The following is a 16,482-nucleotide window of genomic DNA, read 5'->3' as shown; positions in this document are numbered from 1 at the left end:
GGAGATATGATGGAGATGTTATGAACATAACGATATGAACATAATGAAAGGTGGAGATAAAATAAGTGCAGATGAATTATTAAGCGGAGTAGACAGTGACAGGACCAGGGGCCATGGCCTGAGAGTAAAGAAGAGGAGAGTTAAGACGGTAGCAAGGCAGGGAGGGGACTTTCACTCAGAGAGTAGTTAATGCATGGAATGGTCTCCCTGGAAAGGTAGTGGCAGCAGAAACAGGAGACAAGTTTAAATTAGAATTAGATAGGTATGGAAGTTATTTAGATAGAGGGGTATAGGGATGTTAGTGTGGTGTTGATGTGGCGCACTCATGATGGGCTGAATGGCCTCCACCTGTGTCTAATTACCTCCGTCACTGAATGTGAAGGACGTTATGTTTTCACCTTTCTCTGTTTGTTTATTACTTGCAAAATCGAAGATTTTTCAAATATATTGATAACTCGATTTTGTTATTCTGTCTGTCTGTTTGTCACCGACAGGTCACAATTTTAAACCGATCTTCACAAAACTTGACCACATCGTAGAGTTTGTCATAAGGAAGAAGCCTATTGTTTTTGAGGTCAAAAGGTCAACAACTAAGGAGAGATTTCTAAAATCCTCGATTTTCATCTGATTGACTTGAAATTTGAAGAGGATTTATATTTCAGGTCACTGAATCTTTGAGGACCAAAAGGTCAGCAACTTTGGTGAGGTTTCTAAAATCCTCAATTTTCTTCCCATTGACTTGAAATTTGAAGAGGATTTATATTTCATTCACTGAATTCAACTAGCCAATTATTTTGAGGTCGACATCGGCCAAAATGTCAACATAGGCCAAAGGTCAACAACTTTGGTGAGGTTTCTAAAATCCTCAATTTTCTTCCCATTGACTTGAAATTTGAAGAGGATTTATATTTCATTCACTGAATTCAACTAGCCAATTATTTTGAGGTCGACATCGGCCAAAATGTCAACATAGGCCAAAGGTCAACAACTTTGGTGAGGTTTCTAAAATCCTCAATTTTCTTCCCATTGACTTGAAATTTGAAGAGGATTTATATTTCATTCACTGAATTCAACTAGTCAATTATTTTTGAGGTCAACATAGGCCAAAAGGTCAACATAGGCTAAGTTTCTAAAATTTCAATTTTCATCCGATTCACTTGAAATTTGAAGAGGAGTTGCATATTTGGTCATTGAATTCAATCACCAATTATTTTTGAGGTCAAATTAGTTTCATGGATTTTGCAAGTCTCGTGCTCTGCACGACGTTTTCTTCTTGTCAAGTATGTTGGTCTGCAGCGTTTGTCTGGCTGTTGTTTGTCTGTTTTACACACGATTTTTGGCCACAGTTTTCAAGCAATCGTTGTGAAATAATTTTTGTGGGCAGGTGACCGGCCAAGGACGGCAACGCCAAATTTTGGTGACGATCCAAATGCAGATCCAGATCTGAGAATTTTTAAAATGATTCTTCACCATTGAGAGATGGGGCTAAAAACGATATATAGCACAATATCTCAAAAAGGGTACGGATGGATTCACATGAAACTTGATGGATAAGTTAGGAGTGCCACGAGGAATAACTGATTCATTTTTGGTGAAATCCGAATCCAGATCTGGAAACAATAATTATTCAATTTTTAACTGAATCTTCACCATTGAGAAATGGGGCTAAAAATGATATTGCATGATACCTCAAAAAGTTGGGGACAGATTTGGATGAAACTTGGTGGACAGGTTGGGTGTGTGACAAAGACGAATTGCTTAGATTTAGGTGAAGATCTGAATTCGGATTCGATAATTTTTCAGGTGATTCTTCACCATTGAGAGATGGGGTCAATATATATATATATATATATATATATATATATATATATATATATATATATATATATATATATATATATATATATATATATATATATATATATATATATATATATATATATATATATATACACACACACACATGTATATGTACACTACCGGTCAAATTTTTTTTAGAACACCCCCATTTTTCCAGTTTTTACTGAAATTTAAGCAGTTTAATGTTACAATGTACTCTGACATTAAAGCACAGAACAAATAAACAATTGCAGATAAAAAGGAAATCATGGAATCATTTTGTTGAACAAAATTTATTCTAAATTTTTGACTCATCAAAGTAGCCACGTTTTGCAGATATAACAGCTGAAAAGACTCGTGGCATTCTTTCTACAATAGAAATCAAATATTGTTCAGAAAGTTCTTCCCAACATTGTTGCAGAAGTTCCCACAAATGTGCTACACTTGTGGGTTGCTTTGCTTTCACCCTTCTGTCCAGTTCATCTCAAACCAGCTCGATGGGGTTTAATTCTGGAGACTGTGCTGGCCATTCCATGATTTGAAGCCTACCGTCTTGTTCTTTTCTTCTCAGGCAGTTCTGACAAAGCCTGGAGGTTTGTTTTGGGTCATTATCTTGCTGTAGGATGAACTCCTGACGAACTAGGCGTAGACCAGAGGGTATTGCATGGTGCTGTAAAATGCTGTGGTCGCCCTTTTGGTGCAGGGTGCCAGTCACTCTGTGCAAGTCGCCGACTCTGGATCCAGCATTGTGTAGGATGGGTGATTGTGTAGGATGGGTGATTGTGTGGGATGGGTGATTGTGTGGGATGGGTGATTGTGTGGGATGGGTGATTGTGTGGGATGGGTGATTGTGTGGGATGGGTGATTGTGTGGGATGGGTGATTGTGTGGGATGGGTGATTGTGTGGGATGGGTGATTGTGTGGGATGGGTGATTGTGTGGGATGGGTGATTGTATGGGATGGATGATTGTGTGGGATGGGTGATTGTGTGGGATGGGTGATTGTGTATGATGGGTGTTTGTGTGGGATGGGTGATTGTGTGGGATTGGTGATTGTGTGGGATGTGTGATTGTGCAGGATGTGTGATTGTGTAGGATGGGTGATTGTGTAGGATGGGTGACTGTGTGGGATGGGTGATTGTGTGGGATGGGTGATTGTGTGGGATCTGTGATTGTGCAGGATGGGTGATTGTGCAGGATGGGTGATTGTGCAGGATGGGTGATTGGGTGGGATGTGTGATTGTGTCGGAAGGGTTATTGGGTGGGATGTGTGATTGTGCAGGATGGGTGATTGGGAAGGGATGTGTGATTGTGCAGGATGGATGATTGTGTCGGGTACATCTGTGTCATGTGATTTCGCCCACCACCACCTCCCAAAAATTTTTTTACAATAAAAAAAACTCCCAAAAATTAATTCCATTTTTTACACTTTTATAAAAAAAAATTTTTTTAATGAAAAGTTGAATTCACAATCAGCTCGTAGAACGCTCGCCAAGCGGCTTAAGCACACAAGCAAGCATTCCATCGAGAATGTTCAAAAGGAACAGCTGGCTTAGCAAGCCGCTTGCTAATGGAACACATCCCGGCTGAACGGCAGGTTCGTTTTCCGATTCGTGTTCAAAATTCAACATTACATTTAAATACATCGTTCCTCCATCATAAACGGACGTTTCGAGTCAGACGGACGGATATGAAGTAATTGCTTCACCCCGCTTTTCAATTGGGGTGTGCGACAAATGAGGGAATTTCCAGGAAGGAATAATTGAAGTCGCGAATGAGCGAACGAACGAACGAACGAACGAACGACTGACGGCGAGGGGAGGAATGTGTGAGACGGAGAGTTTGGCTTGAAGACGGTGAAGTCATGGCCACAGCCACGCAGAGGCTCCTCGCCCGCCGGAAAGCGTGAGTTTTATTCATTCACATTCGGTTCAGTCGTCGCTCTTTGATCTTCTTGTTGAGTTTTAATTCGATCATTCGGACGGGGCCCGGTCCAGGCCGATCGCCGCTCACAGGTTCCTTCCTCTCTTAACTCTCTCTTTCTGAGGCCTTGTCCAGGCTTTCCCTCCTCCCTGGAAATACAAAAAAATAATTACGACGTATAGTAAGAGGAGCCCATGAGGCCCATCAAAGCCTGCACTGGTGTTAGTTACCAAGTTATGGTCACAATCCCCCATCCCGGACCCGAACCCGAACCCAAGTCGAATCGGCTTGTTCCTCTCACCGACCGAACTTTATCCACCGAGTTTTGTCTGAACTCGTCCACAACTTATTGACATCTCATGCTGTACGTATAGTTTTTGCCCCCCCCCCACCACCCCATGTCTCGATGGTGAAGGAATCGCTTGAATAATTAATAATAAAAAAAATTTCTCAATTCCAGATGCAGATCTTCACCAAAATCAAATCGATTCGTCCTCGTCACACACCGAACCTGTCCAGCAATTTTTGTTCGAATCCGTCCATAACCTTTTGAGATATCCTGATCATAGACACAGACAGACAGACAGAAAGACGGGGGTGAAACCAAAACCCCACGTTCGGTGGAAGAGCGAGGTAAGGAGGGAGGAGTGGTGATAAGAACAATGTCACACGCTCAAGGGTTTTGGTTTTTTTGGGATGAGAAATATTGAAGAACAATGTGATGCGTGTTTGTGTGTGTGAGAAATATACAACACGTACCACACACCCTCCCCTTGATGAGACGGGCACAGACACGACACTCCGTGCTGGTGCACATAATCACCCATCCACAAGGAGTCGAGTGTAACATCCACCTCGTCTGCTTTCAAGTACGGCAGTTGGTCTCCAAGACTCATCTCCATCATGAAGAATACTCTCGACTGTTCCTATCAAGAATTGTATTTTGAGATTTCGTGGCAGTTTTGGTTTCCATGTTTTATCCATCTTTATTAGTCTCCTATCCACGGGGCCAGACCCAATAAAAGGTGCAACCAGCACGGCTTGATATTTTTTTGGGTTTGACCATGTGGGTACATTCTATGGAACCCCAGTAATAAATGAGGCAAGTATTGTTGTGGTGCCTGGGTTCGGTGGTGAGGACGACCGCCAGATGGAGCAGTTGGGCCATCTCTCACCGAACACCGGAATTAAAGGTCGTAACTTTCGGATAACTCCGAAGGTCATGGGTCCCTTAGTGGACCGTGGACGCCAATATTTTGACGGCGTGGGGTACGGTTACATGTCTAATTCCAATTTGCCTAAGTACCCACACCGTCTAACTACCGGGGAAGCCACACCCTTGGCCGACTTTGTCCGAACCGAGTCGCTGTTACCGACTCGGATCCGGTGTAACCGAGCGGGGATTACCAAAGCCTGCCGGACAAAATGAACAATTTAAGGCACAAACGGCCTCGCTATAACTCAAACCCGACCCATGCTACGCCAATGAAAGAAAACACGGACAACGAACTGAAACATTTAACGGGTTTATTTACAATAATTGGGAAAAGCCTGGTGTTGGCTTAGTGGTTAGGGTGGTGGCTTGGGATCCCAGTGTCCTGAGTTCAAGCCCCGTTGGCTGCTGAATTAACACCAGGGGGTTGACTCAGCCTGTCATCCTTCCGAGGTCGGCGAAATGAGTGCCAGTGTACTGGTCCCGGTGTATGCCCCGGTTAGAATAGGTGTACCATATCCCTGTGTGTCGTAAGAGGCGACCAGGGTTGGCGTCAGGAAGGGCATCCGGCCATAAAACATTGCCTCAAGAAAAAGCCAAACCCCTGCACAGCAGGGAAAAATGGCTGTAAAACGGTCATTTTATTTACAATAATTGGGAAGGGAGACACAGATTCGGTCTTTATTCGGCCCTTCAGCTCGGGATGGAAGGCGAGCTGAGGGTCAGAATCTGGCCGGGTACCTGGCCGCCTCATGCGGTTTCACCGACTCCAACCCACCACGGTGGGACTCAAACCCACGACCCGGAATCCAACGAGCCCCCTATCCTGGCTGCCATGGACGCCGATATGAGCACCACGGAACACCTCCATCATGACCACCAAAAAAGACCGCAGACCGCCAAAAGATCTCAGACTAGACCAAGACCGCAGACGACGACTGCAGACCAAAGAGTCAAAAAGCAAAGAGCAAAGAGCCCCGACCCCCGACACAACTACCTTTATTATCTCTGCCCCCGGGCGAGTGGAGGGATCCGCTCTGAAGTAACTCGCCTCCGGATTGGTCAGGGGGCGTCAGGCAATCGGTGTCCTCCCCTCATTGGACGAGGAGAACATCCCATCTTGCTGGGGCAGAGTTGGCCCTGAGGTGATCTCACCCCCGATTATGACCGTGGCCTCGAACACGTGCGTAATGGCGCCGTGGTGTGAAGTGAATTGATGTTGAAAACTAACTAGAAAGAAACTCGCAGCGCACACATGAAATTCCCATTATACATACGGGAGGAATTCTAACTATCCACATATACTTAACAAAATAACTAAACTTTGGGTCAACTGTATGTGTGAATGTGAATGGTTTCCAGATTCGTAACAGTTTAACCCTTGCATTTTTTGCTCAAAATCCAGAAACGTAAGTCCAAGATGCTCCGCGGCGGTGCTCACCATAATAGTCAGGAGGTGCATCTGATTTGGTTAGATATTTATCGGGATGCCGTTCTGATGAGGGATAATAAGTCTGAAATCCGGATCGGCGGATCTTTTTGATGTTTAACTGATGTTGACCGTGTAATCTTTGTCTGTTTGACAAACTCGCTGGGCCGAGGCTTCTGGGTTGGAGGTGACGATTTGGTGTAGGACTATGTCCATTGTGGATCGGCGGAGTGCTCATTACACTCCACATGTTTCAAAAAAAAAAAAAAAATATATATATATATATATATATATATATATATATATATATATATATATATATATATATAATAATTGGTGTTTGTGGGTGAGAAATATGCAATTACACCTTTCTTTGGTTGTGTTTTTAGTTTTTTGATACTCATGAGCATGCTTTCCAAACACAATTCCTACCACCACTCTTTTGCATTGTATGTAAATCTGAACAGACTCGGTGGAATTTTTATTGAATGTACCGCCTGAGCAAAGCATATCCACCTCAGTACGGAATCAGTCAATTTTGACCAGATTGTGATGTGCAGGACAAGGAATGACCTGTCGGATTGCACTGATAGATGTGAAAGATGAAGCAATAGGGAAATTCTGATTTGATAAGAGACCAACTGGCAGTGCAGTATTTAGATACCACAAAATATGATTTGGCAAAAACATCATTTAATGTGAACTAAAGAGTCTTCTATCCTTTAATCTGGAGTTTGTGCTTGCAAACATATTCTGCTATATTTGTAGTACATGTTTTATTGATTTTAAACTTTATCTTGTTGCAGGGAAGCTGACAGACAGAACGTGAAATGTCAAAAGTGTTTGGAGATTGGGCATTGGACTTACGAATGTAAGGGAAAACAGAAGTACGTCTATCGGCCATCTCGCACTGTCCAGCTGAATCACCTGCTCAAGGCTCAGCAGAATCGCAATTTGCCAGCTCTTCCACTCAAGTGAGCGATATACTCCTTATCTCGTATTTTTCAACATCAAGATGATTGGAGGAAGAAATGCATTCACATCTGTTGCTCCTTTTTATTTTATAATCCGGAATTAAAGTGCACCGAGGTTTGAACTGAAGCAAACCAAAGTGGATCCCATGATTTGAAGGTTTGTATCAAACGGCTCGTTTCATCATCATCTGGTCGACCGAAGTCGGATTTGTATGAGGTTTCTCTGTGCACTTCGGTCTTCCTTGTTCTTTGGTAACTGTTCTTTCTTCAGCCTTATCCCTTATCAATTGATCAACATTGGTAAAAGCTGGTCAACCGCTACATCATGTCTCTTGACTTGGCAACCAGAGTATAAGTTGCGATATGACTTCATGTTTGCTTCTTTAACAGTATCCAACAAATCTAAGTCTGCACTCTCCATAAACAGCCAGAAACCCATGGTAGATGACCATATTGATCTTTATTGAATACATGATGTTTCCAACAAATATTTAGTGTTTCTCTCAGGAGTCGAGTGTAACATCCACCTCATATGCTTCCAAGTACTTTCGTTGGTGTCCAAGACTCAGCTCCATAATGAAGGATACTCCTGACTGTTGCTATGAAGAATTGTATTTTGAAATTTTGTGGCACTTTTGATTTCTATATTTTATCCATCTTTCTTGAAGTGTCCCCATGTTACTGCCTTTCTCACTTTAAAGTCATGTTTATTATGGTACTCTTAATATAGGATCCAAAGTCCTATATTAATAGCCCCTGCTCACATCCACAAAGCTGCCTCCTTTGCCTGCCCTCTCTCTTCCATCTCATCCCTCCACCTACTCCAATCTTCAGCTTCCCTCTGCCCTATCTCTTATAACTCCCCACTGTGCCTCATCCCATCACCACCGAGCCTTTTCTCCTCCTCATCCGGCCCTCTCCCCTAGCTCTTCTGTAATCCCCCACACTCTGTCAACATCTCTCCTGACCTCTCCCCACTCCTTCCCCATCCTACCCTCCCCTGCACCCATACTTCCTCCCCTCTGTCTTCCTTAACAGTGTGGACCTCAAACACCCAGGGCTTTTGCCCAAACCTGACATCTTTCCATATAGGTTGCCACTGACAAACCAGACATGATCTGCTTAACCGAAACTTTCCTCCTTAAAGACGTCTCTGACTCCCTAGTATCTCTCCATAGTTACTCCCTCGTCTGGTATGACAGACCTGAGCTTCGTCCTGGCAGTGGAGTTGCTCTCTTCATCAAAAACTCAATTCCTCACTCCATGCACTTCCCTCACACCCCCAGGAATACCTCTGGCTCTGGCTTCCCCTCCTCTCCCACCTCATGTTTATTTAGGTGTTGGACCATCCACCAAACAGTGATGACTCCATTTACACCTTGCTCGCCGAAAACATGGACCAACTTCAATCCTCTAATCCAAACTCTCTCTTTCTCAAATGTGGTGACTTCAATTGCCATCATGACAGATGGCTGGGTGTGGGTACCTCTCTCACCTGCCATGGCTCTTCAGCAAAAGACTTCTGCGACTCATTGGGATGGACACATTCCAACCAATGGTACTCCATCTCTTCTGGATTTGATTTTGACCAATTTCCCAGAAAACATCTGCTGTTCTTCCTCTACGCAAATTGGTTCATCTGACCACATGCTTGTCAAAGTAAACATCTCTCGCTGTTATTAGAGAACCACTTCAGAACTGTTATCTTCAGTCAGGCTGACTGGCAGGGACTTCAAGCAGTCGTCAAACTTCTAGACTGGTCTCCCATCTCTACTTTCACTGACATCAATTCATCTGGGAATTTTTTTCAAAGAAACTTGCTCTCTCTCATGCAGTTTTATCCCATCTCATCTTCAGTTGTCATTTCCTTCCTCCTACCCATGGTACACTGAAGCTTGTGAGGCAGTTGTCCTGAAACAACTTGCCTTTGCCTCATGGAAGGCAAATCCAACTGAAGGCCATCTCAGTTCCTTACACAAAGCTCGGAACAAGTGTGTGTGTCTACCCTCAAGATAGCCAGGAAACAACATCTTTCTAATCTGAAGTCTGAACTCTCAAACGTGTCTCCCACCTCCAAGTCCTGGTGGCGTCCAGTTCAGTCTGTTTCTGGTGTATGTTCCCACTCCACCCCCTCCCTTACCTCAAATGCCGCACAGCTGACACTGCACGTGAAAAGGCTGAATGCTGAAACTCCGTGTTTGCTTCAAAATCTTATGTCCCATACCCATCGCTTTCTATACCCAGTCGCACCCAGCTGTTCCTTGGACTTTGTGTCCTTTTCTCCTGCCAAGGTGGAGAGCTTACTGTCAAACCTTGACTGATTCTGCAACCGGTCCAAATGGCATCGGCCCACATGTCCTAAAAACCTTCTCTGCTGCTCATGCTCACCCTCTCTCTGTTCTGTTCACCCTCTCATTTGCTCAAGGTCTTCTGCCATCTGCTAGGAAATCAGCAAACATTACCGCTCTGCCTAAAAAAAAGGTTAAAAAACAGATCCCTGCAACTACAGACCAATCAGCCTTCTCCCAATCATCAGCAAGGTTATGGAATCAATCATCGCTTCCAACATTAAATCCTTCCTCTTCTCCAATGGCCTGATTTCTGATCATCAATTTGGATTCAGACCAGTTTACTCTACCCTAGACTTGCTGCTCCTGCTTTCCCAACAATGGATGGAGGTCCTCAATGCCAGACGTGAGATCAGAGCCATCTCCCGAGACATATCGTGTGCTTTCGATATGGTCTTGGCACCCTGTCTTGCTCACCAAACTCTCTTCCTATGGTATCCAAGGCAATCTCCAATCATGGCTCGCAGACTTCCTCTCCTGTCTCAGCCAACGTGTGGCTCTTAATGGAGTTCTCTCATCCCCTCTTCCTGTCCAGGCTGGAGTTCCTCAAGGCAGTGTTCTGGGCCCAGTGATTTTTCTTGTTTTAATCAATGATCTCTCTGACTCTGGAAAATCCTCTTTATCTCTTTTCTGATGACTCCACCCTCTGTTGTACCATACCGTCTGTCATCCTTCAGATCTGCAAGCAGCAGCTTCTTCACTCTCTGCAGATCTGGATAAAATCACAAGTTAGTCCAACACGTGGAACATGTCTTTCAATCCGGACAAATCTCACACTCTCACTATGTTTCTCCAAAAGGACTGTCTGGAGGCCCCCCTCCCCCCTCCCCCCCATCTACTTTCTCAGCAATTCTCCTTGAAGTCCTTTCATTCAAACTTTTGGACCTCACTATCTGCCATGATCTGTCATGGGAAATCACATCTCCAAGCTGGCCTCCAAATCCAGTCGCTGATTGGGCATCCTCCGTCATGCAAAGTCCTTCCTTGGCACACCTGAGCTCCTGATCATGTACAAAGCTTTCATCTGCAGCCTGATGGAGTACTGCTCTCCTCCTCTGGGCTGGTGCTCCTGCCTCTCACCTTTCTCGGCTTCACGCTGTGGAAATCAAGGCATTCAAGATGATTGGTATCTCCCGTGATAAGGCTGAGTCTTTGGGTCTCACACTCTCTTACCGCAGGCAGGTTGGTAGTCTTTCTGTCTCTACTACCGTCTTCTCTCCGGCCTCCCCCCCCCCTCCCGTGTTCTGACCGCGATCTGTCCCGCCCGTATTTCTGCAGGGCACTCAAGGTATGCCAGCAACCCACTTCTGGTAAAACTAACAAAATTAAAAATCACTGCTCACCTTCACTCTTTCATTCCTCTTTTTTCCTGCCTTTGGAACAAACTGCCACACACTCTTCAATCTCACTCTTCCATCTTACTCTTCCCTCAAGGTCTTCAAAACAGCTGTTCACCATCATCTCTTATCTTCCCCCATCCAAAACCACGATCTCTTCTACCCTCCTTAATCCACCCCAAACCCACCTCCTTCAAATTCCCTGCTTTCCTTCCTGAAAGTCCCTGTAGTGTCCATCTTGTTTACCCCGTGTACTGCGCTCCCTTCCACAGATCTCGTGTGTCTATTCCCCACTGTTTTCTGCTTCCCTCTCCCATCCCTCCTGTCTCCTGCTCCCCTTGTTATATGTTCTCTATGTTAGGTCTCATATGAGCCTTGATATTGTATTTAATAAAAAATATTTTATAAAAGGTGCTTGAAATCATCATCATTTTCAAGGACATTGTTGCTGGCCGTTTTAACTTCTCCATTAACATTGAACATCATGCACCATGTCTTATCTTCAATTAATGTCCAGGTAAAAAGTTTTTGCAGAGGATTCTATTCTGCTTATAAGCTCTTGGGCAGCATCAAGAGCAAAGGTTCTCAAAAGGCAGACGCGGTCTACACCCGGACCACAGGCATCATCAGTCTGGACTGCAGAGATAATCCTACCTAATCCCCCGTGAATGGATTTATTCAATTATTTATTTATTTATTGTCGAGATCGTCAAGCTCATGGAAGAGCTAGAACACAGAACAGATGAGGATGCAACAGAACAAAAGGAACGGTAGAAAGGAAGAAAATAATCTTTCTGAAGAGAAAGAAACATGATCGATCGTGGTGAAGAAGAAGAACACTTGGTGAATTCCTGACAGGGAAATGGTGAAAGTGGAGCATTTTAAAATGTTTAAAACACTTTTAAAGAAAGAAGGAATAATCATTTACAAACTTTACATTCACAGAAGATTTGGTTTTTGAGTTATTGAGAAAAAGGGAGAAATACAGGAAGTATTTGGCGCACACGTACTCCACCGAGCTCCTCCCCATCTCTACCACCCATGGCTGTGTTCCTCTGCTGACTTGTATAGTTTCCTCATTTTTAGTGAACACAGCAATGGAGGGTAAGAAGCACAAGGTAAGTTCTGAGAACCGTCAGTTCAACAAGGAGTCAATATAATGACGGCACCTGATCATCTGCATATGGAGCTGGTTCAGCTGCAAGCAAACATATGGATCTGAAGCGACAGTTTCAGATGTCATCGATTCTGGATTTTGACCAGCCACTGCCTGCCTCATCCTTTCCTGAGCTTCCCAAGCACCCATGCAAGTTAATCAGACTTTTTGGCAGTACATACATCTGTGAGGCAACGTTCTTGAGGAGGAAGTATACCACTCCCACCTTACAGACCCTCATCTTCAACAGTGTGTTTCTACCTGGGTAACTCTTGGTTGGAGCCCCATGTTGACAAGATAATGAGCGAGCAAAAGCGACTGCACTGCTCACTTACACCGCACTACCCTGACCGTTCATAGTTTGCCTTGCTATAATTATAATACAATATTTTGATAAACTATTTGTTTTATTTGTTCACACGAATGGAGATTGGCACATCATCATGACTTGTCGGCCAGATGGTATGGTGTGGCGTGTCGACTGTAGGGTAGAATAGGTTTCAAATAGATAAACTTTTTATGCAAGAACATGTTTTTGGGTGGTTTTCTCAGAATGTAGCTTTTATTTGTTTAAAATGTCTTTGGTTGTGTGGCCTGCGAGGTGCTAGGGAATTTTGGTTCTCGCCCACGATCAAAAATATTTTAGCACCCCTGATCAAGAGAGTTGGAATATAGGGCAATGCCATCTGCCAAAATCCAAGTCGCTAATGCTTTCTACTTTGTGACGTCCACTCTTGTGTTTGCTTTGCAGTTGTGAAACCTAATACATCTAAAAATGTCATGATAGCCGATATATTTTTGTTTGCCTTGATGCCTTCAATTATGCATCTGAGTGAGAGGACCGAGGTGACTGTTGATTGATTTAAAAAAAAATCTAAATCCATTTTGATTCTTCCTCAAAATCAGCTCTGGATAGACTTGCGTGATTCAGTAAAATTTTGTTGAATATTTTAGTTGCCACGGGTGTTTGACTGATGCCTCTGTAAAAACATTTTGTGGACTCAAATAGCCTTTTTTTATGGATAGGTAGGAGGGCTTTACTAAGTCATGAGAATGTTTAATGTACAGTCAAACAAAGGTGCATGTAAGAAAACTTGTATTGTCAATATTAACTGGACATACCACATTACTTATCTTCAAAATCTCCGGTACGATGTACATTTCTACCACCGCTGTGCGAGCTTAAAAATCCTGCTGCGCTAGAAGTCCGTTCCAACACTTCGCAACCAGCTATGCACGGCTATCTGGACTGCCTTGTCGTTTTCATAGTGCTGGCCTCTCATGCGATATTTTAAGGGCCCAAACAGATGATAGGGGGCCAAGGTGTGTGTGTGCGTGTGCGCACGTGTTTTTGCTTGTACATAGTAAAAAAAAATGTTTTTTAGTGCAAAGAGGAACTGATTAGATTTTTAATCTTGGTTATATTATTTATATATTACTTTTATATCGGCTTTTTTTAATAAACCTTGCTTAATCAAAATTTTTTAATGTCATTATGTTATCCTACCTTTTACAGAACACAAACCAGTGGTGGGCCTTCTCTGAACGAACATTCAGACTCTGATAGTGATTCAACAACTTCAGACTCTTCCTCTTCCACTTCATCAGACTCTGAGAGCTCATCAGATTCAGAGAATTCATCTGAGGACTCTGATGGAGAGACTTCCAGCACCTCATCCACATCTACTACCTCATCAAGCTCCAATGACTCTGATTCTGACTCTAACTCTGATACAAGCAGCGCCAGCGAAGGGCCTGTCAAAAAGAAAAAGAAAAAGGCTTGATTTTAGGGAAGGGGCATGGGGATTTGCACCTGTTCATTTGATTCCCTATCACAAATACTATATGGTTCAATAGAGACAATATGAGATGATTCCATGAGAACAATGCAGATGGAATCACCTTTGTGTTAAAATCGCTTGAGACTTTAAATGTGAATCTGCTTGAGGAGAGAATATTTTTCTCCATGGGAAGCGTGGGTTAAAAAAAAAAAAAGATGGCCAACAATGAGTTTGGAATGAAATTGTACGCTTGATTATAATAACGTGTTGTAACTCCGAAAGACTCCCCCATTTCACGCCAGTGTTATGATACACTTCTTTTGGATGCTTTGTTTTCTGTTTTCCTTTCAAAGCTTTGCAAATATGCTTGAGGTAGATATTATGAATTTGACCCAAGTCTTTTGTTTTGAACTAACCCTGTGTAAGCAGTTCTAATTTAAGTATTTCAAGCATTTTGTTTAAAGGAACAACTTCAAAAGTAGTTGGTGAAATCAAAAACTGTAGGTGTTACCGTGCTTGTTTCTAAATCGTCTGTTGCCTTGTTTGAATCCTGAATTTGTTTTTTCCCCCCTTTGTACTACACAGTGAGGGAGATGTAGTTTAGGACTTGCTTTCAAATACCAACACATGAATGTAAATGTTTTATATTATTTATTAAAATTGCTAATTCCATGAATATAGCCACGATTTGTAAATTCGGAACTTACAATTGCAATGGCCATGACATACTTCTGTGACCTACGAGCCTGTCATCCTTCTGAGGTCGGCAAAATGAGTGCCAGCTTGCTGGTATCCTGTGTCGGAGTGGCGACTCGTCCAGGATTGTGCCCAATAACCCAGGAGACTCCTTAGGCAGCACCAACGCTCTGCACACAGTATGGTCCCAATGGATGGATGGATTGTTTTCATATTGGCAAACTATTTTACCAGGCGCCTATTTTGAGATGCTTTATGGGGGAAATGAACTAACCGGCATGTCGCAGTTTCAAGAACCTAACTAAAAGCTATCACCCTGGTGCTTGCAGGCGGGATGTTATATCAATGTGTGCACCGTACTTCAGATGGACGTTAAACGAGACATCCTATCTGCCAACATTAGTTGGTGGACATTACAAAAAAGTGAAAGATGTATGCTTGGATGTTGGGAAAAGAGAGGAATGTTGGCATATGTGGTGAGGTAGGGTGAGGTTAAATGTCATTTTTGCCACAGTCCAGAACATTATTCTGTCATTAATTTTGTGCTTTTCACTTGGCAGTCAAAATGTCAAACTTTTTTGCTCTCATCTCAAAACAAGATCTTGAGAAATTTAACTTTGCTTTTCTTGTGGTTTAATTACCTCCACCACCGAAGGTCGTAGGTGGTCATGTTTTCACCCCTGTCTGTCTGTCTGTTACTTGCAAAATCGAAAATTTTTCCAAGTATATTGTTCAGTCGATTTTGTTATTCTGTGTTTGTCTGTCAATTGCCTCCAGGTCACAATTTTAAACCAATCGTCATGAAACTTTCCCAGGTGGTAGAGGTAGTCTCAACTGAGAAGCCGATTGATTTTGAAGTTAAAGGTCACCTTGAGGTAAAACTTCTAAAATCATCAATTTTCAACTGAAAAACTGTCAATGTACATCCTCCTTAGCTTGAAAATTAAACAGCCATTGCATCGTTCATGAATTGGGAAAACAACTCTTTTTGAGGTCAAAGGTCAACTCAAGGTCAAACTTCCAAAATCATCTATTTAAATCTGAAAAATAACCCATTGACCTGAGCTTTCATTGAGATTGTCAATTTTAATCTCAATGAAATGGATAATTTGATGTATCCATGGCAACCTTTGGAGAGGGGGATGGATTTTGCAAGTATCGTACTATGCACATCTTTTTTTTTTTGTTTGTGTGCAGGATATCTCAAAAAGTGGATGGATCCAGATTAAATGTTGTGGACAGGTTCGGTGTGTGACAAGGGCAAACTAATTAGATTTTGGTGAAGATCCGGATCCGGCTACTATAATTTTTTAAGTGATTCTTCACCATTGAGAGATCGGACCAAAAACGATGAATAGCACAATATCTCAAAAAAGTTGTGGACGGATTCCGACAAAACTTGGTGGACAAGTTGGGTGTGACAAGGACGAGCTGATTAGATTTTGGTGAAGATCTGATTCCGTATCTGAATATGATAATTATTATCTTGCCAAAACGAAGTTTTGCAAGATATGTTAGCTTGTGGTTTTTTTTTTTTTTTTTTTTTTTTTGTTTGTCTGTAATCATGTATAAAAAATTCTGCAGAGCACAGTTATCATCGGAAATTTTTGTAACTTCGCATATCAGAGGCCTATAGAGGTCCCTTTCAGTGCACAAAATTTTGAAGGTCAAGGTCAAAGGTCAAGGTCACTTTGGCGCAAATCAGGGGAGTCGACGAAACCCTTATTTTTTGAGTAATTTTGATCGGATCGTCTTCAAACTTCATGGGAATATAGTTCATGGTCTGG

At 42.8% G+C, this 16,482-nt stretch overlaps 1 protein-coding gene across 1 annotated transcript; it reads left to right on the top strand.

The window, feature by feature from the left end:
* The first annotated feature begins 3,586 nt into the window (after window positions 1-3,586).
* Window positions 3,587-14,675, top strand: ZCCHC10 (zinc finger CCHC-type containing 10). Its single transcript, XM_085894563.1, has 3 exons — window positions 3,587-3,743; window positions 7,210-7,377; window positions 13,735-14,675. The coding sequence occupies exons 1-3, from the start codon at window positions 3,703-3,705 to the stop codon at window positions 14,000-14,002; spliced, it is 477 nt and encodes a 158-aa protein (XP_085750689.1). The 5' UTR covers window positions 3,587-3,702; the 3' UTR covers window positions 14,003-14,675.
* Window positions 14,676-16,482: the final 1,807 nt, after the last annotated feature.

Source organism: Eptatretus burgeri, chromosome 9 (assembly GCF_056783735.1).
Source record: "Eptatretus burgeri isolate ZD-2024b chromosome 9, Ebu_testis_v1, whole genome shotgun sequence".
Taxonomy (NCBI): domain Eukaryota; kingdom Metazoa; phylum Chordata; class Myxini; order Myxiniformes; family Myxinidae; genus Eptatretus; species Eptatretus burgeri.
This window is presented reverse-complemented; position numbering and strand designations above follow the sequence as displayed.

Bases quoted from the DNA above. Each gene is read 5' to 3' on its own strand.
- ZCCHC10 (XM_085894563.1), top strand. From the start codon at position 3,703: ATGGCCACAGCCACGCAGAGGCTCCTCGCCCGCCGGAAAGC. The intron at 3,744-7,209 runs GTGAGTTTTATT...ATCTTGTTGCAG, and splicing joins CTCCTCGCCCGCCGGAAAGC to GGAAGCTGACAGACAGAACG. The intron at 7,378-13,734 runs GTGAGCGATATA...TACCTTTTACAG, and splicing joins TTGCCAGCTCTTCCACTCAA to AACACAAACCAGTGGTGGGC.